The sequence below is a fragment of the Ceratosolen solmsi genome, unplaced genomic scaffold, assembly GCF_000503995.2.
Source record: "Ceratosolen solmsi marchali unplaced genomic scaffold, CerSol_1.0 scaffold63, whole genome shotgun sequence".
NCBI classification, from domain to species: Eukaryota; Metazoa; Arthropoda; class Insecta; order Hymenoptera; family Agaonidae; genus Ceratosolen; species Ceratosolen solmsi.
This window is the reverse complement of record NW_011948437.1, coordinates 1,087,489-1,115,447: the sequence shown is the minus strand read 5'-3', so window position 1 is coordinate 1,115,447 and position 27,959 is coordinate 1,087,489. Positions and strand designations below refer to the sequence as shown.

The 27,959-nt window shown below is 24.4% G+C and overlaps 1 protein-coding gene across 1 annotated transcript; it reads left to right on the top strand.

Moving 5' to 3' along the window:
- Positions 1–103: 103 nt before the first annotated feature.
- LOC105365279 (uncharacterized) lies at positions 104–27,719 on the top strand. The gene is made up of 6 exons (XM_011503394.1): positions 104–133; positions 583–768; positions 17,327–17,358; positions 25,752–26,070; positions 26,657–26,866; positions 27,531–27,719. The coding sequence occupies exons 1-6, from the start codon at positions 104–106 to the stop codon at positions 27,666–27,668; spliced, it is 915 nt and encodes a 304-aa protein (XP_011501696.1). The 3' UTR covers positions 27,669–27,719.
- Positions 27,720–27,959: the final 240 nt, after the last annotated feature.

Here is a 27,959-nt window from a genome sequence, read left to right as displayed (position 1 = left end):
ACGAATAGGTACTGTTAGACTAATTAAAATATCATATAAAATTAATGGTTAATTTAATATACGAAATATTCAATTAAATTAGATTATAAAAGTAGAATGTAAGATGTCCAAATACGACATGAAATTGCAAATTGTATGTATTGTTCCGTTAACTTAATATTTAAAACAGGTTTGCAATTTTTTTAAAATACATAATATATATTTATCTACCAATTAAACTGAGAAAAATATAGAGGTAATATTTTTCACAATCGCAATATTTATTAACGAAATAAAACTCTAATAAAAATCAAATTTAATAAATGAACTTTGACGTTAATAACTAACATAATAAATTATGAATTTATAAATATCGAAAGTAATGGATTTTTATTATACTTACGTTAATTCATATACTTTTATGTAATCTTCAAAATGAAATAATTTATAAAAATATTGTTTCTAATTACGAGGATATTAAGAAGAATCTTAATAACAAAATTATCTCAATACTCTAAAATGATGTCAGTACTCTAAAATAATCTCAATGCTCTAAAATTATCTCTCTTATTGTTTTCTTATTTTTTATTCTGCAAAATTCAGATCCCCTATTTTATGAAGGGTGAATCAGATTGTATGATGAGCAGATTGTACGAGCCTTTGGTTTTAGTAGATAGTAATATGGGCGCCACCGAGACTAAATGTCCCTTGTGTCATGCTTGTCAGATTCAAGCCAAAAAGAAAACTTGTCGAAGCTTTAGGGGAATCCTAGTGATGTTACCTAAGCTAGTTGGAGCTCTTCTTACTATCCATCCCAATATTTTTCTTAATAACTAAAGCCTACTGCGATTGTACAACGTGAGCATTAAGGAAAAATTATTTGCTTAGAGCAATTCTCAAGAAGATAACACACACGTTTGAGCGATAAACAGCAATTATATAATGGGATTACTTAAATTACAATATTTGAGTATTTATAGGCGTCTTATATTTAAGTATAAATTATTCTTATAATGTATTCAATAAAATATAATATATATATAATTATAATATCTATACATTAATATAAAAAACACTTCGGATATTCTATGTGACAAATCTATCATTATACATACTTATTACATACTTCCAAATTTAAAAACTAAATTAAAGTTTTTATATTGGAAATATATTCTAGGATATGAGGTAGAATATTTAAAAAAATATTTAAAGAATTATAGAAATTTTAATTAAACACAAGCTTCGATTAAGAAACAAGTAAAATTAAAAAAGTGAATTAATTTATTATGAATTTTACACCATTATTATATCTTATTTCTGTAGTATCAATTCCTCTATTTATATTTATGAAATCAGTGAAAAATAACAACTTAAAGTGTAAATAATTTCACACGTTTTCTAAATGATTAAATATTTGAAATTTATAAAAATATGCATTTATTCCTATGTTTAATTTTATACTCTAACTTATTAACACGTTTACAAGATTTAAATAAAAGATAAATTGTTTATAATTGAGAATAAATGATTAATATACAGAAAACTGATCTTATTTATTAAGAATATTTGAATACCCGAATTTCTATTTTATTTCATCATGCTCATGATTAAGAATCGTAATGTTTTATTTTTATAAATCTTAATTGTTGAAGAAAATGGTGAATAAGAATGCTTGCAAACTAAATTGTTTAATTGTTCGATAATATTTCTATTGGTATATTAATTTTTTCACAAAATTTTTATACTATTTTTCCTCTGATCTTTTACGATGTTAGATGTTTGATTTCAATTTGGCATTAAAGTAAATATTACATTTTAGAATTATCGTTAAAAATTTTATATTAGAAAATTGATTAGGAAAAATTCGAATTGAAATAAAACTGTTAAAAGCGAATGAATCTACGTTATAAATAATTACCACAGAAAATTTTTAATATGACAAACTGTCAAAAAGTTATCCAATCTCCGTTAACTTTTAATTACTAATTAGATAATTTCAACATTAAATACATAATCAGTCTTAACAATAGATAAAGTAAAATAAAACTTACAAGCAATAATAAATATGTCAAAATTTCATTAAAGCATTAACTTACAATTAATAGCATTATAATCGTAATATTGATAAATATTAAATAGTATTTGATGCAGTAAATATATAAAAAGAAAAACTTTTACAAATGTAGTAAATATCAAATCGGTGAGATAAAAATTATTATAAATATGTAGTTTTCTGATAAATTGAATACACGATAGATTAATGTTTTTTGAAACATAAACTGCAATGAATTGTGAATTCAGTTTTATATTTGAGCATTCTACAAGAAATATATATATATATATATATATATATATATATATATATATATAAATGCCATATTCTCTTATTCGAGACTTTTACCTTTTTGCCTTTAATACAAGCTCATTCATTTTTTTTTATCTGACGCGCATAAAAAGCACAGTGCAATTTCATGAATTTCACAAATATCTTGGCACTGAAGTACTGATTCTTTCTCGTATAGTTTCCAGCGATACTTCGATAAAAAGAAAACTCGAAGTTTTTAAAACTACTATCTGAACGGGAGGATAACAGCTGCATTTACAAGTACATAATTACATAATCTTATTCGACCATTTTAAAGAGGAAGATTAAAGCAACTTTATATGACGACTCCATTTAAATGTTGTAATTTGTAAGCTGGATAAAGATTTATATAGGTTAACGAGAATTGTAAAGAGATTTTGATTTTTTTTTTTTTTTTTTTTGATTTTCTTATCAGTTGTTATTTATAAGGTATTTTATTAAATTAACAATATTGATTTATTTGATGATTATAATGATGTTATCATTTTTTTTACAAAATTTTATAATTTATTATCTTATTAGTATTTTATTCTAAACTCTGAAGTTTTTTTAATTTTAGTTAATTTTATAATTTTCAGTTAATGTAGATACATATATATTCAAATTGTTTTAATTAAAATTAAATTAACATAAGGTTGTCTTAATAATAATTAGGGATTGTGGACTTCACACGAAAAATTATGATTAAATTTTCATATAATTCTATTAAATAAAATTTCTAAAATAGAATAGGAAATATTTATAGATTTGTGCTTTCGAGGATATCAATTTTTTTTTTTAATCTGAAATCTTTTAAATCTGAAGTTTCGCACATATAAATTTTATTTCCTATAGCTATATATGACTACTAATGATTATTACAATTATTATAATAAAATCAGCATTAAAATCATAATTTAGCAATAACGCATATTTAAAGTATGTTTTCTAGTTTATAATCGAAATTGATATAAATATTATTTACTTAGAACTCTGTATATTGATCCTCTACATACGATTTAAAGTAATAAAATTATCTTAAGCCTATGTAAGTGGACAATAAATGAAAGTACGTCCTTTAATGCAAAATTTACTTAAATTTATACTTAAATATAATATTACAATAATTAGATGTAAATTAAAATCTTTTTTTTCACTCAACATTAAAAATGTAAATTTTAAAAGTTTTCTAATTTCATATTTTTTAATCGTCTCTATAAGCAGGATATTGACGTTGGTAATTTTCAGAAATTATTAGGCAAACTGCCTTTGAAATGCTTATATACAAGGTATACATTTTCACATTCGCACAATGAGCAATAAGAATGGGTAATTTGAACTATTTCCAATGGCAATAGTCAGGTGGAGTTTATAAGCGATTCTCGCGAGTGGACAAAAAAAAGCGATTTTGGCCTATAAGACATAACATCTTCGCTAATCAGACAAATACTACGTCGTTGGATGTGTACGTTTATCCAACATTTCCCGTCGAAAATATTCTCCACTCCCGAAATAATTTCATTATGCTTTCTTGAAATCCGACTATTAACATTTATATAAAATACTTCATCATATTAGTTTTATTGCTCACTCACTGACAAAAATATTTGTCTAATATATATTTAAATATATCTATTTTTTTTTTATTTAGTATGTATAGAAAAGTTCAAAACTTTTTATAAAATTGCGAGGAAAAAAATCATCCGAAAATGATGAAAAAGTAGATAAATATCATTTACATGATAAATACGTATTCAGTGATACATATACGATAACAGTTAAGTCACTGCTATGAATAATATGAAATGATCAGTTGGTATTTAGAATATTGAATAACATAAAAAAAGTGTGATACCTTGCAATAGTTATTTGTATTAATTATAGTTATAGATTGTACCTAGGGAACTCCCGGTGTAATTTGTCCTAACCTAACAAATCGGGGTCACATCCTATTCAATTGAGTTTCCATTTCCGTTTTGCAACGATGACAACGTCAGAAAAAGAAATTAAAAATGAAAGGTCGAAATATATATGTCACTTTTAATGCTTAGCTACATTTTCTAGAATTAAATTAATCGTTTATGGTTTTAACATGTAAATGGTGCGTTGGTTCAAATTTTAAGTATATATTATTTTTGTAAATGTTATTACAACGATGAACCGTACGTTACTACTATTTTCTGCATTATTAGATGTTTCCAATCTAAAAAATTAAACTTAATTAAAAAGTTCAATATAAAAAAATATTATTTATAAAAGATAAAAAAATCCTTTCGGAACTTTACTCGTATTTACTGGTTTTTGTTAATAATTATAATAAGTAATTATAAATGCAGAAATATGAAGTGTATTCATTTAAATAAATTTTTTAAATAATATAATATAATTGTTTTTATATTTTTGCTAAAATTACAATTCACTTCTAACGATCTAGAGAATAATTGTAGTATAAATTAAATAATTATAAATTATAAATTATAAATAAAAATAATGTAGCATTAGTCAATTTGAAAAAAAAATTTGATTTCTTTATTTTAAGAGAGAGAAGAATATATATCTACGGTAGGTTCTTGAATTCTCAAGAACTAAAAGGTCACGTACATACATTTTTATAGACATTTGTACCTGCGCGTAGTTATTACACATATATAAAGAAATACTGAAACGACGATGTGCAGACGTATATTATATATCTCGATTTCCTCGATTACTCGATATATGTATGCATGTATATTATATATATATATATATATATATATATATATATATACGGTACGTAAAACTGCAGAGATAAAGTAGGTCAATCTCAGGTCACTAAGCTGTCAGCAAACAAAAACACTTGTTTCTTGTGAATTAATTATAAATTTTACCTCTTTTATGAAAACCCTTTGATTCAATGTATTATAGACACACCTGTCGTATAAACAATTTTTACGTATTATTGAGTACACTTTCAATCGTTACAGATTATTTCAATAAAATAATTTTATTCATTGGAATATTATGTAACTATAACACAGAGTTCAACCATATATAGGTTACTAGATAAAATATTTTACAGCGATTAAACATAGAAAATTTTTAATCCACATCTATAAAATTTTAATTTTTTCTCGAAGCTTAACAAACTAATTTTGTAATAATATTATTCACCCTGTTATAATCTATTGGTAATTAAATAAATTATTTTTAATTTATAATTATATATTCAAATTTTTTTTTTTGGAATTCTTACTTTTTATACCAATATTTTTCTAAAAGGATTGTTACTATTTAGGAACAATAAAGATGTTAGGAAAGAAAACAAAAACAAAAAATAATCGAATAATATGCGAATAACACTTTGTTTTTTTTTCATTCATTGTGAATAATCAAACCCAATATATATATATATATATATATATATATATATATATATTTGAAGATGATCTCTACTATTCCTATACATTGATTGCATAACAAAAACTAGAAGAGTATTTGTGTTAATTATATAATAGTAATTCCTTCATAATTATTTAAAATAGGTTATCAACAATATATCGAATACTCATAAGCAAAAATAAAAAATTAATGATCTCTTTATCAATTCTAAAATATTATATGAAATTTTATTACGCTATTTATTTTAATTAAAAAGTATTTCCTATAAGTAATAGAAATAGAATATCAGAAAATATATATTAATTACTATATATTAATATATCTTCTATATTTTAATAATATTTATAGAGTAAACTTTTTATTAGAATGTTATTGTTAATGATTTATAAAGTTAAACTAACTTCAGAATTTCGAGTATGTTATTAATTAAAATAAAAATTTTTAAATTATATGTCCATTCGCTAATAAATATCGTTGCACTAAATGTTGCATTTTGCAATATTGAACTTACAATCGATAAAATGAAAATTAACGTATCGACTTGGTAATGTAAATTTCTACACATATTTAGTATTTTTAATAGTTTCAAGAGTATAAGTTTCTAAAATGATTAATAACATTTGGTGATACTTTTTCATTTTTACATTAATAGGGATAAGATTAATTTTTAAAACGGATTCAACAACGATATTTACCATATTTAACAATTCTACTGCTTACAGAAAAACATACCTCTAACCATCGCAAATACTCAAATATAATAAATACGTTCTTCTCAATTAATTATTATACTTTATTTGAGATATTATAATCCTTTATTAAATTTTTATAAATCAAATTCATAAGCTAAAAGCTAAAAGCTATATTATTTTTATGTTAAAACACACGTAATCATTTTTCCAAACATTACAAAATCCATTATAACACGGTTAATCATCTTTGCATTTATAATAGCACTGATTGACAAGATATTAGAAAAGTATTAATCATTAAACTAATAATAAGTTTGCACGAAAAACTACTAGAAAAACGGAAGAACTTACGTATGTAGATAATTGTGCTTATGAAAATGTATTACAAAATCGATAAATTTCCACGTACAGGAAACGAGCAGGATTAAGTGGAGTTGCAATGAAGTCGATCCTTTGCGAGTCCGTAGGTATTGGAAAAGTCATTTCCCATAGCAGCTAAATATTATTTATCTTTAACATACATAAAATCATGTGACTGATTTTGCAGCTCAGTTTTATTTATTAAACTCAACACGATAGTTATATTTGTTCTAATATGAATAAATCATAAAGAATAGTTCACCGTTGCGTCATTTTATCTTCAACTCATGTGTTATTATATAATGGCTGAGATGATTTATAAAAAAATGGCAATGAACTTTTTTATTGAATTATAACGAGAAAATACTAATAAAATACGTATTCTGTGTTTTTATTATTTAACAGTTTTTCTATTCAGTTTTCGTGCAAATAAATAATGGACACTTAACAGTAAGATTTTTATGTGTAAGATATTGAATATTTGCAGGTAATAAGATTTTAAAAATTGGATAAATAAATCAATCTACTTAAATATTCCAAATATATAATTAAAAAGATATATTTGTTTTTACTCTAATTTTAATAATCAATGCGTTCTCTAATTTTTGCATCATTAATTGTAAAAGTATTAAAAAAAATTATAGTCTAAAACTAATGCACTTACGGAAATAAATGCTCGCAAAAGCATGATTTTCAGAATATTTAGAAAAATTTATTATTACTTGTGAAACCTACATAGATTCCTTTAAGTTGATTTTGTAAATGAACAAACCGATCTGTTATCGATGCTGTTATTGTCTTGAAAATAATTTCCTATTTTTTATTCTTTAATTAATCTGTTTTATTGTAGATTTTTCTGTTATTTGTAAATAGTATATTGTCTTTGAAACGATTCCAAAAAGATTTCAGTTTAACCACTGAAAGACAACATATTGAAAATAATTATTATCTTCATTTTTCATAAATTTATTGTTTACTACCTGTGCATGAATATTTACATGTTCTTTTTGTATTTATATTATAAAATAAATTATAAAAAATTATACAATTAATGGATAATTTGTTTTCCTTCTTATTAAAATAATAGTAAATAATTATATAAATCCTATATGAAAAAAAATTACATAATTTTCATAATTTAAAATAAAATGTAAATAATGTCATGTCTTTTTAGTGTATTTTTAATAGTAATTAAGTATGACTAGGGCATTATATGCTTTTCATTTTTCATAATTTTATAATTGTCATAATATATTTGTAAAAAAAGAAATTAATTAAATTCACTTTAAAATGTTTATTATAATTTTAGTTTATTCTAATTATTATTTTGTACTTTTGTTTTAACTGTCGTAGTAGAATCAGAATTTTGGAATGGAAATAATACAATATATTTTACCTTATTTTATTAATTGAGAAAATATTTATATGTAAAATTTACGCTCTTTGTGTATAATAAGAATAATGATGGAAAACAGAAAATTCTAACCTTCCAAATATCTTGTTTGTTCAGCGATGCAGACAACAGCAACATCGAAAGATTCAAACACTAAAGTCAATTCTCTTTGTGCCTTGATTTATTCTTTGCGATTTTCTAACTCTTCCTGATATTTATGAAAAGGATAACAAATTTAAACTGTAATGAATATAACGTAAGCTATTCAATAAAACTTTTTGAATATTATTTATATGCAGCGTGTTTTAGTAATAATATTAGCGCTCCGAATTAAAGTAAAGCAATATATAATAATGAATTAAGCATTAAAAAATGAATGGTTATGAATGTTATGAAAAAAAAAAAAAAATGTCGGTTAATGGGTTTTACAATGTTATTTGTTATGTTATGCTTGCAAATTTACATATAAAATTTATTCCGGTATTTTGACGAATACCATTATTGGTATAATATATTTTCAATGATAAAAGAAATTTGATTTTAATAACAATTTAGTATATAGTAAAGCAAAATTATTATTATTATTATTATTATTATTATTATATATAATTAAATACGTATATATATATATATATATATATACATATACATATATCGTTCAGTGATTTGGTAATATAAATATAAATAAATTTATTTGTAATAACTTTAAATTCAAATCTATAATAAAAATTTACTATAGAAGGGGAAAAATTTTATCTTTAGTAATAAATTATTAGTATTATATTAGTAATGAAGAAAACGGTTAGAAATTATTAAGAATATTTTTCTGAACAACTAAGTCTTCCTATACATTTATCTATTCTACTAATGTAAGTCCTATTAGAAGAATTTTATACACAAAAGCGAAAGCATTAAGAAACTATTTGGAAATTATATTTTTAACTTCTAAATAAATAAATTCTAAATATATTTATATATATATATATTTTTTTCTTTAATTTCGATTATTCGTTCAACTTTTTCCCCTTCTTGTCATATGAATTTCCAGTATTTTTATTGATAGCATTTTAAATCCAATAAAATGTTAACACACTAATTTCTTAAGCGCAAAGTATATGAACATAAATTGAATTTGAAATATGATTAGTGCAGATTGAAAAAGTAAATAATAAACGTAATTGAAGAATATATATTAATAGAAAGAATGTAAGCTGAATAAGGAGATAAACTCGCGCACACCTTAGTCAGCACGTGAGCAGGAAGGCTCGTATAGCGTACTGAACTCAGCTGAACTTCCCGCGTTCGCTCGCACCGGCCGAGTTTCATCCTCTCGTGCACCCTCGGAGGAAAATCTCTAATCGGAGTGGGGATGAACAGAGTCGTGGGTGACTGCCGAATGGAAGGAGCGAAAGACTGTGGGAAGGAGTTGGGGAAAGGGACGGACATAGAGATTGTTACATGGAAACTGCGAAGAGCGCTGGTGGGAGTACACGGGAGGGGAGGAATGATAAAAGGAGGGATAAAAACATCTAGAGATGATATGATGAGGGAGGGGCAGGGAAGAGAGAAGAGTAGGAGAGAAACGTTTAGAGTGATGCAACGAAGGTAGAGAGGGGAAGCGAGGCCTACTAGACTTGCGCATCGATTCGCCACGTATAGCATCTCAGAGAATGTGATTTTTTTTTCACTTAACCCTTTCTGTATTTGTATTCTGTGCCACGAGAGATAAAGCTCTTGAGATCCGTAGGCCACTTGTTAGATTAATTGTGATTCTGCTTTCTTTCACGTTTTATGAAACCTGTGCTTTCTATTTCTTTTCTTATTCTGTTTTTTTTTGTGCCTCTCGCATTCAGGGTCAATTATAACGAGGCTGGACAACGATTGCCATTTATCGTCTTATTTTCATTGTATCGTCACTTTTGTTTTTTACGACTTTACAGCTCATTCTGTGGTGAAATATGTAAAATAATGTTTCAAAATGTACTTTTAAATGTATACAAAAATAATAATATTTATTTTAGGAAATATAGGATTTGTTAAATAAATTTTAAAAAATTGATATTGACTTGTATATATTGTATAAATCGAAAATTTAATTATATACATTGAATTTATTTCGTAGAAAATCCTATAATGAAAATTGTATATGTGAGCAATAATCTGTACATTAAATTATTATAAGATTAAACAATTTGATTTAAAATCGAAACTAAAAACATACTATCATTTATTTCTCACTTTATACGAATATTCTAATTTCTAATCTGATTTATTCTTTGCATTGTTCCTGAATTTCTTTAAAGTATAAATCTAAAATTTATATAATAAACTACTGATTTTAAATATTTATATAAAAAAAAAATAACACAATAAAATGTTTCATGCTCTTTTTACCTTATAAATAACGAAGTATATAATTCAATTCTTTTCAAAACTTTATTTTGATTAATCACTCTATGGCTTACAAAAAGTTCATAAAATTTAAGGAAAAATTAAATTCTTTATACTTTCAATGGAATTTATAAAATAAACTAAAATAAACTTGAAAATTCTTATAATAATGTAATAAGGTTAAGAACAAAGCTGGTTTAGTATAAGAAGAAGAAATAAGAAAAGATCAATTATTTCTATTTCTATAAATATAGAGAAATACTATACACGCTTCATTCAAACTTATTATACATAAACATGAGCATAATGAATAATTTTGAATTAGAAATTTAAATTTTGTATAAGCCTTTAATGCCTTAATTTTTTCATAACATTAATCGTTGTTATAATATAAGAATATATTTTTAAATATGTTACTTTAGAAATTAATTACTTTAGAAATCGCTACTTTATGATTCTATACTATATTTAATATAAATAATATGAATACTAAAAAACATTTCCATAGGAGTTATTAAAAGCTAAGTAAATAAATTGACTTATAAATGAAATTTTTGTTAAAAACATGAATTTTAATTTACTGTTTGTTTCTTTTATCTAAGTATAAAAGACCAATTATGCGTCTAAATTTCATAAAAGATACTAATCAAAGTACTGTAAATAGAAATTAATAATTTAACATAAAACTTAATTGCCTCTAATTGTTATAGAAGCTAAACTCACTATGAAAATGAATAGCTAATTTAAATACAAAATAACAGTTATTGCATGGAAAAATTTTCACGAACCTTAGTCGAAAGATATAAACAAGTAAAACATTGAAATGTTAGGTTTTAATGTTTCAAATAGTAATATAAGAAATATTTATTAATACAACATTCATTCAAGCTTGTCTAAATATACTTTAAAATACTGTTTTAATTTGCTATTTATTTTAAGTTTTTAATTATTTTCATCACTGAAAAAATGAAATAAATTTATATAAAGTTAATCGTTCGAAACCATAAGGTAGAAAATATTTGGTTTAGTATAAGTAATAATGCAATTCACTACTAACAATGATTTAATGAAAAAATCATAAACATTAATAAATTCAGAAATTATATTTTTATATCTTATAAAATTATTTCAAGAAAACGTTCGTTTTCCAATTTTTCAATAGAATCAAAAGAATTTTGCTTTTACATCATCTCACAATATGTCGATATAAATATTTCGAACAAATAATCACTAACAATTTATGTTTTTAAAAATATGACAATATAGTAGCTTAAAAATAAACTAAATTCAAGCGTGCCTTTTAATAAAATAACCATACATATTACTCACATTCATTGATAATGACAGGCTCCGTAAGATAGATGTATGTGTGTGGGTTGCCGGGCAGCCAATCGAGTACTGTGAAAACATCGGAGGTGAAGGACTTAAAGTTTTACTCTATTGCTGTCCCAAATGAGCTAAATTTTATTTTGCAGCGGGGAATCGTAGCTTTGCAACGGATACGTAGTTTGAGCTCAGCTTATAATTAGTTATAGTAGTAATGGATTTTTATCTTCATTTCTTTTCAACCGGCAATTAGATTTTCGATCCATTTTATAAAGAAAAAATTCACAAAATAATCGCTTCTATCTAAATTAATTATGGAGTTAAAAATTATTTTAACTACATTATTATCGATTATCTACATATAAATATAGCACTACGATATATTAAAATAAAAAATTCTTTGTCGTTAATACAATTGTGAATACTCGACTAATACATAATATTATGTCGTAAGAAATAAATTCGGTTAGTCGGTTGAATGAAACTCTGTCCAAAATTTTTAAACTATAGCGTCTTCATTTTAATTATTGACATTATGATCATTTTAATACTAACTTATAGTAGCTTATAATTTAATAATAAATATAAATAATATGAAATATATAGAATAACAACAAGCTATTATTATTTCGATATTTATAGAAATAATTCGATGGGATAAAAATTGTATTAATTATATAAATAATCGTTAAAATTGGTTTAACACGCATATATAATATTAATACTGTAATTAATATGATATTAAATTTGTAAGAATATTTAATATAAGAAATTCTACTATCTTATAAATTTCCTTCAGCATGAGATTCAATCAATATTATAGTAATAATTTATAAAGGTATTTAAATTATAAATGTACATATAGTAAAATATGTAGTTAAAATACATATGGTAAAAAAATTGATTTAAACGTGCTTTTTTATGGAAAATTTTGTTAAAATAGTTTCACAATATTTTAACAATCGTTGCAAACAATTTTTTTTTTTTTTTTTTTTTTTATAAATGTATAAAATTCATAAATAACAATTTTTAATAAATTATAAATGTTTAAAAGAAATAAAATTACTTTTAGACAGATTTATATCTGGTTTACGTATTAAATAATTAAACTTTAGAATGTTTCATACCTATAATTCTTTATTCTGCTGATTTTCCAATTAAATCGCTACCTCGAATGAAACTTAATTTACTACAAATTTAGATAAATTTTTAAAACATTCAATCAAAATAATTAATAAATTCACTTTAAAGCTTTATTTTATAAAATAGCAGAAAGCAATTTAGTGAAGTAAAGTTTAAATATATAATCAAGCTCCTATTGTATTTTATTAATTTTTTAATTAGTAAAAAGTACTAATAGTATATTGATTAGTTGGGCTTTTGATTGTTTGATGATTTATTGCTTGCATTTGTGCAACTGGTGCAATTACAGATATTATAAGCATATATTGAAATCGATTAATTACAACGCAATTAAAAATAATATTATCTTCGGAAGGGAAAGAATTAGTCGTCAGTCATATTGCTGATTGAACCATTATTAATACTTTTTACTGTTTCTACATATGTATAAATATATAAATATAAACTATTGATAAAATGGGTTTGTAAATAGTATACTTTATAATTACGTATATGTTATAATTTTATATATAATCGTTTATTATAATCGTATAATATTATTTTAACCAATCAACCGCGTTCAAATAAAATAAAACAACATTTCTTATTAAACAATTTGTAAAAATATAATATTTTTATTTTTTAACTGCACTTTATAGATACGAATGTTTTTGTAATGAATAAATTGTGCAAAAAAACTAGAATACATAAAATAAATATAATTATAATTTTAATATTCATGATTTTAGACAGTTATAAGCTCTTGATGTCAAGTAAAAGTTTTAAATTAAATTTATCTGAATAAATTATGACTAATATTAAAAATTAAATAGAGTTCTTTAACAGACTTTTATACAACTCAAGAAATACCAATTACAAATATTAGTTAAGATGTTCAATATAAAGTCAATATTTAAAAATGATGTGCAGAATTCAAATTATATTTATAAAATTTCAAAAATTATGTGCCTTAGTAGTATAATATATAAATTATATATTTTGATAAGTTAAAAGATCTAAGGTTTATGTTAAATGTTAAAATTTTTTAACTTAAATAATTTATAAATATCTAGGTATATATATATATATATATATATATATATATATTTATTATAATGTTCTAATTAATTATTATATTATAATTTATTTATATTTTTAGAATAGAATAATTGTAAAATCATTAATCCATATTAGACAATGGGTTTTTTTTTAAATATATTTTCTGATTATTGTTTATTGTAAATTTTTACAATACCGATTTTTTAAAAATTTATGATATTCACAAATTAAGTAAGAATATTTATATCTTCTGGATTTATAATAATACATAATATAGGAATTTATTTTATTCAATTATCAGTATATAGTTTAGAACTTATTCATTTAGAGAATATTTTATTCATTCAATTCATTTTATATAATACATATAATTAATTTCTATATAAAATATATATTAATAAACATATATTTATAATTGGGATGAACATAATATTCATAATAAAATGTAATTAGAAATACATTATCAAAGGTCTTTTAAATATAATGATAAATTTTTATATGCATACGATTGTTTATATAACTTTAAAATATATAAAAATATTTCTGCCTATTTGGTTATTAGAATTTTTTGATATTTCAATATCAATATTAAGAAAAAAAAATACAGATTTAATAATAACTAATATGAAAGAATTAAGAATTCTTAAAACAAACAGGTTACGATATAAATTTTCATGGAAAGGATAGTTTTTCTTAAACCACATTGAAAATTCATGAATGAAATGCATTCAGAACTCTGTGTAAAGAAAATACTCTTATATTCAAAAAAGCAGAAAAAAAGATGTTGAGAATGAAATGAGGTATAATAATAAGTAAAATATATCTACTATATTATATAATATATATATATATATAATTAAAATTTTTTCGATATAATATAAAACATATTTTCAATTAATGTAGCTGTTACGAAACTTATATAAGTGAATAGAATGTCATTTAATTAGTGAAAAGCATATTTTACCTAAAATGTATTCAAATTTTTATCAATTTAAATATTTATTAATTTAAATTGTAGTTCCATATAATAATATATCATACATAGTTCGTTATGATAAATTAACTTATTAGTAATGAGTGCGAAATCAGTTTTATTAGCAGAGTAGGAGTATTATTTTAATTTATTTTAGTCTAAATATTTCATTTATAATTACATTTGTATTTATTTCTGCTAAAAATGAAAAGATGGAATATTATATTGTTGTTGAAAAATTTTAAGTAATATCTGAATAATGTTTATATTTATTGTATAAATATGAATTACATTTATATGTAAAAACATAATTTATAATAAATTTGCAGTATTTCATTCTCTACTTTTATCATTGTCATAGAAAATTATCTTTAACAGATACGCAGTATCTTACTATTTATATTTGACTATTACATTCAATTTTTTGCAATTATATTTGAATTTATAATGAAATGACAGTTATAAAATTTAAAAATCATTTTCATACTAAATTGTTCACTAAAAAATGTAGTTTTTTTTTTCATAAAATTAAAAAGTTATATTCAAATCAAAAATGGGAACATACAAAATGCCATGTTTTTATATTATTTACAAATGCATAAACGTTCAGAATAATCCATTTTGTAGTCTAAAGAAAACAATACGCAGCATAATAATAATTAATAATAATTCGTTATATGTAAATATTATTGGCATTTTTATCTTCACGTGTGCTTATAATTTGTACGGATATATATTAAGAATAATTTATATTTATTAATGATTTTTTTTTTTACAATAATCGTCATTCATCTATATCACAGAAAAAAATTCCCGATAATCTTTTATGATTTTTATATCTTGCATTAAAAAAGAAAAGATAAATTTTGAAAAAAAGTATTGCTCAAATATTTGTAATAGCAAATGTAAATAAATATTTATTTTAATAATCACATTTTCAAATGATTATATTACAATTTTTATTTTTTAGAATATATGTTTAAATAAAACATGTATTTTTGTTTTCTTAGTATACATAAAAAGTGATTTAAGAATAAATTTGTTTATAAGAAATAGTTTTTAAAAAATTAGAAAGTAGTTTATTATAGACTTTATTTACGTAATAAAGATTTGATAAATCTAAAAATAATACTGGATAGTTGAAGTGAATTATGGCGCGCTATTTTTACTTTTCATCACTGAAACTTGATTAATACTCTACTTTTCCACCTTCCACTACCTTTCATATATGACAAAATCGATTACACTTAACGAATGTAGATATTATTAAAATTTTTAAATATCTAGATGATAAAATATAACTATTGTTTAAACTTTTAATTTACAATATGTTAAATTTTTTAAATATAAATTTAAACATAGATTAAATGCGATATAATAGAAGTAGTGTGTTACCATTGATTCCATAATATATTTTTACGAATATCATATTATAACAGTATTCAAACTATATCATACATTACTATAAATTACACGTATAGAAAAATGATTTATACAAGCAATTATTAAAAAAAATGCCGGATAAACAAGTGACATATCTGAAAAATTTTCATAGTTATGTACTTGATTTATAAGTCAAAATATAAATTTTCTTACTTGAACAGTTCTATTCAGTTTAAAATTATAAAAAAAAATTTTATAAATAGATTTAAATTTTATATTAAAATTTATTTTAATTAATATTTATATTAAATTAATTGTTATCCGCATTTAAGTCTCTGATTCATTTGGAGTAATTGATTTTAAATACATCTAACTATTTAATATTAATAAATAAATTACAAAATGAGTTATACAATCATATGAAAATTTTCTGCAATATAAATTATAAGAAAACAGTGTTTGCGTTTTAACGACAATTTATCTAATAAAAAATACATTCTCCTACCAATAAATCGGATAGAAATATTTTTTTCAACGATTTAAATTATATGAAAGAAAAAAAAGAAAAAAATTTCAACGCAACTGTCAATCGAATGAAAAAGCTGCCATCTACCGTAGGTTATTTACTCTTATATTAAGAGCGAAAGAGAGAGAAGGAGAGAGAGAGAGAGCCTTGTACCTGGTAAAATCGATAAGGATCACAACAAAAGCAACGATGCTCAATATATGTGGAGTCGTATAGATATGGACATACATCCCGTGTTGAAATATTGCTACGCAGAACTAAAAACTAAAAGAACGCGTAGTAGTGTGGATAATAGTCCGCGTGAAGGCGCTGTACCTCCACTTTTCCAATATGGCTACTTCTTACTGACAAGCCAGCAGTTCTGCGCATTCTGACATCCTGCGATTCTACACTGTAGCTGTCTTTCTTTTATCTTTCTTACATCTCAAAGTGAGTAAACCAAACGGTGTGTTTTAACGTTCATTAAATAATCTTGGCCATTGAAAGGACGAAGTTCAAATTCTTGTAAAATTGGGTGTGCTTGACCGAGTGCCGGCACTCGCAAATCGTCGTTTTCATATAAACGATCAATAGGGATGTGAACTTTAAGGGGTGGTTGAATATTTCCCTCGATCACCTCTTTCATTTCGGCCTTTGCTCTTTCATTCTTGTTAGACTATTTAATATATGTTTGAATTTGTAAATCTGCGTCTTGTCTTTCTTTTCTATAGAAAATTTTTAAAAATTCTTCAGATCCTTTAGTAATTTCCATCATATTCTACTGGGTCTAATAAGTCGAAACATTTCGTATTAATTTTTTAATAATTTATGTATGTCGAGAAGGTAATTACAATTATTCTCGTGTTTTATATCTTAATTTTTATTTTATTCTTAAATACCAAACAATTCTCGAAATACAAGTTTACATAATCCAATTATACGTCAAATTTAATTTTAAAAAATTTATCATTAAATTCTTAGTATAATATTTCATTTTTAGCTTATGATATATAGAACTTTAAATTATTGTGCCAATTTAGGATATGTAAAATATCGAATATATGTCTTTTGTTTTCTTCAAAACCTTACGTAATAATAATTTTCAACTTTGTATGATTATACGCATTACTGTCATGATTACTTATGAAATTCCAATATGTTCTATGTACGGAAAATTAATTATTGGATATCTTATTGATAATATTATTCAATAATTTAATATTTTAGCGATTGTAGTGTACTTATTTATCATAATATTTCAAAGTACATTTGTTCAATGATCTAAGCAATTATCTAAAAAAATAATTTGTTTCGAATTATGACAATAAAAAGTATTATTTTCATATATTTTAATACGTGATGTTCCAATTTTTAGTTGTATTTATTTTGTTGACATATTATAACAGCAGTATTAAACAAATTAGATAAAGCCGCCATTTCAATGGCAGATTATTTTAATTGTATTTAAATACTTTTAAAAATAAAATTGAAATGAAATTTGGACAATAAATAATATTTCATATTTTTCGAGATCATTTGATTTAATTTCTTCATTTGTATGATTAGCACTTATCGATAAAAAGCTTATCGCGATTGTAAAATATTGCAATTACAATGAATAAAGTACGGTGAAAGTAGTAAGAAAACGTAAGAAAATTAATACATGCGCTTGTACAAAATGTTTATTTTATTATTTTCTATAAATGCAATATTTTATAAATCGCGTTCTGAAATAGCTTAATAAATTGTAATTATTAGAGAAGAAAATGGAAATGTAGATGTTTGATTTCCACCGATAGAGTAAGTTCAAAACACCTATTATCTACTAAATAGAATAGTATTAATTGCTCTTAAATTTTCTTACGTATTACGCGATAGTATTATATTATTATAAATAAAAATTAATGACAATTTATAATAAATGTAACTGCTATAAACTCAAATTAAATAAATATATTTTTTAATAAAATGTAAATTACAAATATCGTCATAATTATTTAAGTAAATATATATATATATATTTATACTACTTTGATTTATAGGATTAATATACTTTTTATTACGATTGAAGTTTAATTATGTAAAATTTCAATTATATAAGATAGAATTAAGCAAAAAAACATGTACAATGTACATGTACATATACGCACAACCATACACATATGATTATGCATACATACTTATATATATATATATATATATATATATATATATATGTCGGAATTTATATATTTTAACGTTAATATTTTACTGAGGAAATATTTGACATTTTTTTTATCCATTTTATTTATCTCAGAATAAATTAAATTTCATTGTAGATTTATTAATCTAAAATATGGACCGGAATTTATAATTTTTAAGAACCAAAATAGAATATCTATCTTGAAATATGAATATGTCTAATTTTTATGGCAAATAAATTAAGCAGAAAGTATTGCACCAACGACAACTGCTCTATCAGTTAATTGGCTGGTGATCATTGTAATTCAATAAACTTGTAAAATACCAGGGAATATCAATGAAAATTGTCGAAGTATCAATATGTTTTAATATGAAAATTGAGCGTGCAGTATTAATATCTTTAATTTATAAAATATTTCATAAATTTTATATTAGCTAAGTGCCATTTTATGATATTATTCATAATTTCAAAATGTAGTAATAATATTTTTAAATATACATTATAATAAAGTTATAATAAAATGAATAAAATATACAAAAGGATAAAAGCAATTATCGTCTGATGTGTATATTATGTTATAATTTTAATGAAAGTAATAACTGAATAAAATTTCTCTTTATAAAGAAATGAATTCAAAAAAATTTTAACTAGATATTTATTTTGAAAAGTACAAAAATTTGAATTAATTTTATTAAGAGTATTAAATATTTATGACATATAAGAAATTACCAACGCAAATAAATAATAATGTCAGAACATTAAATAACTGTACTACTTACTCGGGTTGGTTTAAAAAAAAAAAAAAAAAATTTATTAAATATATGCTAGTCATTTGTAATTATCTAATTAAGCATATTTTCTTGAAGGATTCGGATTTTTCTTTTGAAATGCGGTTATTTTATGTCAATATTTAATACGGTATTTGTTTTAAAGTTTTTGAGCTCAAATCATTTGTAATAGAAAGTTCCAACACATTGTCATACTAATAACTGTCTCAGTATTCTTAGTTGAAAAAATATTATCATAATCAAAATTATTATCCTTTTAATAAAATGAATTGTTGACAAATTTTCTTATACACAAAATTCTTATCTGTTTTTTAGAATGAATTAATGTTTATAAACACTATTAAAAAGTCTACAAAAATACTAATAAATAGATTTATATTTATATAAAAATATAAAAACATAGTAATTGTAAATGTTCAAAATAATTTTATCACCTTATCACAAATGCTTATCGTTAGAAATAGATTGATAATTATTATTCAACATTATAACAATATCTACAGTTTTGAGCATTCAATCGAATATTTAAGTCTAATATATTATCTTCGATTATATAATGTTGAGAATTATATTAACTGTCTATTTTTATGATATAAAACAGTAAAAATTACAATATTTATACTGTAAAACTATTTATTCTTTTGCAATAATATTGATTATGAATTAGGTGGATATTACAAAACCAAAATGTCAAAAAAATAAATAAAACGTAGCAAATAATACCGAATAATACAAAGATTGATAGAAACGTTGAATTATTATAAACTTTATAAATGTCTGCGATATAATCAAACTGAAATTTGTTTTTAAATTATTTTTATAAGAAGAAACATATCTTTCTAATTTCATCTCTCAATATTTTTCATCTTTGTGACAATGGGCAACTTAATTTTTATGATATATATTAAAAAACACAGTGAAAATAATAAGTTTTATTCCAATATTGATCTATTTAAATTTTTAATGTTGCGATTGAATTAAAGTCTACGATAATATAATGTTTTTAAATTCTCTACAAAGGAATTCCTTTCTCAGGCTACATGGTTTTGGTCAATAAATTTAATACTATTCACACATTTCAATAATGAATGGAGGATAAAGTTCTATAAAAACATTGACTACAGGATAATCTTTATTGGTTCATTAAACAGATGCTCTAATAAATATAACAAGAAACAAAATGGCCAATAATATGGTGATAAATTGCCAAATCAAATAATACATTAAAAAAACTGAGTATTTGACATCTTAAATTACAGTTGCACGTGTTTTTTATTCTTGAGGTATCGGGTTATCATCATCACAGATTTGTATTTTTAAAATTTTGTAATCTTGTAAATCGTGGCAGTCAGTTAGAGCTGAGCATGGGACTTTAAAAAAATGATTCAGCAAAATAATAATTCCGTACGGAATAGTTGAAATAGTTCAAATTTTATCACACTCAAATATTTTTATTATATTATATGAGAATATTATTCAACATTATAAAAAAATTCTTATATTAGTTGATTATAATAATTATTATTAATTACTTGTTATATAAAATTTTATGAAGAATTTTCATTAAACCAGCTAAAATAATAATAAGTTTGTAAAAAAAAAAAAAAAAAAAAAAAAAAATGTTCATACATTTAGTCGTTAACTGGTTTTGAATTTTTAAGTATTTATAACTATTATTATCTTGATTATGTTAATTAATATTTTGCTCCATTATTCTATTATATTGTACTTTGGATTTAATATTTCACTTAAATATAATATAATAGTTTGAGTTTGTATGCGATTTTAATAATAATTCTATTATATTTGATTTCAAATATTTGGTGAATAATTTTGAAATTTAATTTTGACGAATGATAAGATGTAACGAATACAAGGTAATTATAAATCAGCGTAATTACACAATCATTCTTTATAAATAATTATACTAGAGTGTCCTTATTAATCATCAGACTAAAACTTTTTAAAATATTTTCTTATTAATTTCTACATGATTGCGTAACAGTAATGCAATAGGATAGAATTATTGTTGCGCAAAACAAATTTAACAATATTCTTCGAATTAACGATGAAAAGAGATGAAGAAAAAAAAACATAAACAGTAGGGTATGAGCAAATTAGTAGAAATAATAATGGAAATACTGAACGTAATGGTGAAAAGGGAAGAGTAATAAGGTGAATGATAGGTGAGCGTTAAAAAAACAAAGGAAAGATAAGGAATGCAGGAGAAGCGGCAAGTTATGTAAGAGATTGAAGAAATGAGCCAGCCGAGAAGCTAAACTAGAACAAATGTCGACTCTGCCGAGAGTAATATAGAGGGGAAATTGTGGATGGAAGGTCAGGATGAGCACAGTCCGTCGAGAGTTGCACTTAACGAGGGTTAGTGACACGAGTCGGCTGGGGGTCACCGCGCGAGTCCACATTGCTCATTTTTAGCGAATCATGGAATGATCCTAACGAAATTTGACGGTCGTATTGCAGATTCTAATCGACGATACTGTTATGCGACGAAATATCTTTCACTGTGCTATATTAGTGGGATGACATTTTCAGTTGCGTATGTACAATTTGGGTTTCGATTAATGAAACTTATTACTTTGAGCAGCTGGAAGTATTGGGCAGTTTGATTAATTTTATTTTAAATTTGACATTATTTCAACACTTTCTCGATTCTCTTTCGGTAAATTAACTAATTATAGCTTCGAGTCATCGATTAATTCATTTGACGAGAGTATTAGTTATTTTGCAATAAAATACGCTGATTGACGGGAGATAATTTTAAAATGTGAAATGAAATATGGTGTATATACTCATATTTATATTTATAATTTTAGAATTTCGGTTAATAAACATTACAATTTATGAAAAAAGAGCTCATAATTTTATGAACGTGTATGAATTTGTAATTTCGAAATGTATTATATTAATTATCTCGTTAATACATACATAGTACTTTCATTACAAACATTTTCTCATACTCTGATAATCTTATAATTGAAAATAACTCCATTCTATATTGCTTGATCTTCTAACAATATTATTAATAAAAATTATTTGATATTCTAAACATTTTATTTTAAGAAAAAATACTATATTCGGCAATACTAATATTAAATACAAATGACAAAAAAATTCAAGTGTTAAAAAGTATTGTAAAAATTCAATATAGGAAAAAAAACTAAAGGTATTGTTGATTCTATTTAAATTAAAAGAAAAAACCTAATTTACATTATTAATATTGACAAAAAATAAAAAAAATAAAAAAAAAAAAATACTTTTATACAAATAAATTATGCATGTTTAAAAGAACTTTTATCAATGTAATTATTTAGTATTAATAATTTTGAAACAAAATGGATTTTTGTTAGTATAGGAAAATTTATTCTAAATTTATTTTACTTGCATAAACAATATTTTTCAAATAATAATAATTTATCTATAAAATGTATTTTTAATCTTTATTATTTAATAAATCAGTATATTTGTACGAAAAATGTTTGGCACATTAAATTCAATGCTGATAAATTTAGAAATTTTTTTTATCACTTATGACAAATCAATTAATTCTTTCATTCGTTGATTTTATATTATTGGATAATTTATTATTGAATAATTTTATTACTCTTCGATAAAAATCGCTACCGAAAAACGTTAAAGTTATAATTTTATAATTTTTTAAATTGTCTCTTAAATTTTCATTTCATTGTAACACTTATTTCAAGTAATTTGGTTTTTATATGCTTACTATAAATCAATTAAAATCAACAAAAAATCGGAGACACGAAGTATTAATGCATAAATGTGCTTCGACTCACTTCCTATAATTGAAAGGCTAAGATATAAAGATATATGTCATATGCTAATAATTATATTAGAAATGCATAAGAGTATCAATAACAGACTCGAATATGTCCTGCCTCGACTTGGTTATATAATATAATGTCAAAATACAATATCAATACCATTATGATATATATATATATATATATATATATATATGAATAGCATTTTAACAATTAAATAATTTAATTTTTTTGAATTTATTAAAATATTAATTTAACAGTTTTATGTTTTTAATCGATTGTAAAAAAGTTTTAATCGCTATTTGTTCCTAATGTTCTTTGAATTTTATGAAGAAAATAATTCAAAACGAAATTGTTAATTTACATTTAGCTTTCGTATATGATATTTAAAATTTTTCACTAGCAATATACAAGAATTTATAACGTATACAAAAATATAGTGCTTATTAGAATTTATGTATGCTATTACTAATTTACATTCATGAATTGGCACGTACACTTCAAAAATGTTTCAACATACAGAGATACGTATCTGTTGAATGTTTAATACATTATAAATTTTAAGCTTTTAATAGTAATTGAGTACCGAGTTTCATAAGAAAAGGCTTTTGTCTCACAACTAATTAACTCGAATAAAATTGATTAATTAATTAATAAATGAAGGAGGATCGGCTACACATAATAATACAAGTATTTAATACTTTGAATTTTTAAACTAAGGAAGTTCTTTAAGAATTTCAAGAATGAAAAATTTTCTTATACTGGATAATGATGAAAAATACGATTAAACCATAATAACATAATTTATAAATTTCAGTCAAAGTTTGGTATGTGTTCTGCTCATACCGGTATACATATATAATATAATTTTAATCGGAATTATTCATCAATGAACACGTTTAGCTACCCGTGTAATTTGAATTTTATTTTTATTTGCTTCTATCGAATAGTTTAGCGGCAATCAAAAGGTCAAAATTTCTATTGCATAGTCGAATAATATACCGGAAAATATTAGCCGTGACATAGTAAATTCGCTTACTGGGTCAACGTATACACACGGAAAGAGACAGAGAGACAGAGAGACAGAGAGACAGAGAGAGAGAGAGAGAGAGAGAAAGAGAGAGAGAGAAAGAGAGAGAAAGCAAAGAGACAAAGAAACAGTGGAAGCAAACGAGAAAATAGATTTATCGGACAAAGAAGAGACTAGTTTTATTATTTCCAGGACGACGACTATCGTCGCTACGTGCGCTAGATGATCTTGAATAATAGCAAAACTATGTGCTTATGTATATGAGCATAAGTTTCTTTAATTCGATATACAAAGATTCTTAACGAGTAGTTCAAATATTTATTTATCGACATTTTATATTGGTTTATAAAAGATTATGACCGATTAAATACAAACGAGAAATTAAAAATCCTTAAATTTAAGAATTCGAATTCGGCAATAACATTATACATTCAATTATTTATCATTCGTTAACTTAATCTTAAATTAGTAGCAATTTTTTAATTTAAATTATAATATCCAAGTCTTTTTAAGAATTACGCATAATTTATGTTTATTTATTTTGAATCGTTTTACAGCGCGCGCATTTATTTGTCATTTCATTTTTAATTAATGTTCTTACGTCTAAATATTGTTTTTTTATAATTGTCATTATATATTGTTATTGAATGTGAGTGAATACGAATAATCTTGGTCTATCCACCTTCATCACACTAAAACACATAATTGTTAATATAACTGTATATAACATACAAATAGACGAATAGAATAGTCTAATAAACACGAAATAAAATCTTACTTTCTACTAACGATACCTTTTCTCCCAAGGACAAACATAATATGGTAACATAACAAGCAAGATTATTCTCTAGGCAACTCTATCCAGCTCATCGATTCGTTCTCACGATTTCGATAATTAAACTTGCCGATTAATCCAACTATCGTGAGATATTTAATAGATAATAGGAACGCAGGTTGAGTGGGTGTGATGACATCGGTGCCTCCAAACCATAATGCATCGATATATTGTAAAGATATGGCGAACGGCCTCTGTCTCACAGGTGCTCGAATAAAGATTCCAAGCTGGCGCCGTTCAAGCTTCGCTTCTCCAAGACGTCCAAGTCGCGTAGCAGCGACAGCCAGGGCAGTCGCGGCAGCAGCCTCGACGTCGAGGACATAACGGGCCCGGAAATGACGGAGCATCGCTCGGAATTGGGACAACTGGCGATCGGCAGCTCCGAGAGCTTCGCCAGCGGTGAGTGCGCGAGGATGACGGCCGACGTCGGCAGTGCCGTCAGTGTCAACACGAGCTCAACCGTGCCGGCCTCGTCGCCTCCGCCATCTTACGAGCGCGTCCTTGAGGAAGTACGTGAAACGCGGGTTCGAATGCACATTTCATTCTTTACTTTTCTCTCAATGCTCGTTGTTTTTATATGGCTTTTGCGTGTCTGGGCATTAGCGATTCCTCCGCTCGTCATGTGCGGACGAATTTGTCGATAAATTAGAAATATCTGGAGGAGCTACGTAATGCAATTTTTGAGATTTTCTGCGTATTAAATATCCAATTGTGAATTGCGTGCGGCATTATCAATCGAGCCTAACTAAATAACGGAGAAAGCACGAAAAGTCAGAGGAGCTTGAGAAACCGAATTTTCAATTCACAATTCCATCAGTTTAATCGATCTTATGTATTAAATTAAGGCACGTGGAGTCGAATTATTTTTCGCTCATTCATTCATTAGCCAATAATTGTAAGTTAATTGAAATGCGAATAAAACAATATTAAAGGCGAAATTAAGCTCGATGTTTCTTGTAAGGGAATTAGTTGGTTTAAGATAGTTTTAACGCTTAGTAGTTGAGCGAGTTCTTATGGCAATTATAAAATAAAATATCCAAAGCCTTTCCCAGATTTATTTGTTTAATTGCTTAATTTCTCTACGTACATTTTAATTTTTGGATCTTATAGACGAGACTCGCTAAATCAATGACGAATGACGAGGAGGCGATCGAGGAGAGTGCCGATGAAAGCGAGACCGTGAAAAATCAAGCGGGACCTCCGATGAAAAAGGGTCCTGAAATATTATACAAATCCAGCAAAGATTTTTATAGAGCAATGGCCAAACAGTGGGGCATCACCTGCAAAATGAGCGATAATTGCAGATGTCTTGATTGTCAGGTAACGACAAGTCTTTTATCCGACTATTATTCCTTAAATTCTGTAAGTTTGACAAACATTTCAACTACATTGGTATTGATAATATCTTCAACGCTTTCTTTAAAATTAAAACAAATTCTACGATAAACTTAATCTTGTAGTAATCTTGTAGTGTTATTGTTGAAGAATTTAGGGAATATATGTTATGCGGCTACGATGCCAAAATGTTATTCCCAGTTAATTATAATTCATTTCAGAAGTGAAAAATACTAAACGACTTTAATTCGAAATTTCGTTTATTTGAAAATCAATATAATTGACAGGAAGAAAATTCAAATTAATTTTAAATCTTTTTTACCAAAATAACCCACAGCTAATGATGTAATAATTTCTAAAGAAAGTAACATTTAAATTTTAAATCAATTAAATTTGCATCTCGCTTTTTAGTTTTATACGCACATATATTTACATGAATAATAATAGTATTTATCATATCGTAACTGATATCCTTAAAGCTTAAATGTCGATTATTTTAAAAATATTAATTATTCTTACTTAATTAGTAAGTTTCTAATCCGTCCAATGCTAGTGTACGAACTTGTAAGAAAAGGTACACGAGCTTAATAGGCTCAAGCGTCACCTACATACGACATTTTAAATCAGCGATATTATAATAATTTTACAGAGTCGTTATTTTGACTGTGGCTACGAAAAGTACCAAGATTACGAAAAGTACCACGAGCAGTCAGATGGCGGTTTAAGCGCCAGCACACCAATGTTCGTCTCCGAGGTGATGCACGGCTCTGCCTGTCTCCTTCTTTAAGACCAAGTCATTGCCAAGGATAATACGCCCTAAGGATAATAACGTCCTAAAATGCATTGATTGGCCTCATGAGTAAGTTGGGCGTGGGTGAAGGAGGAGGAGGAGGAGGAGGAGGAGGAGGAGGGGGGGGGGATAGTCGGAACACATTCGCTCTTCCATTACTGCGTGAAAAAGCGACTTACAACAGTCAACAAGATGAATCATAATGGAATACTTCGTTTTTTCTTTATACAGCTTTACGATGCCGATTTTCTTTTTTCGTGGAATGAGCGATCAAGCATTAAACGACCA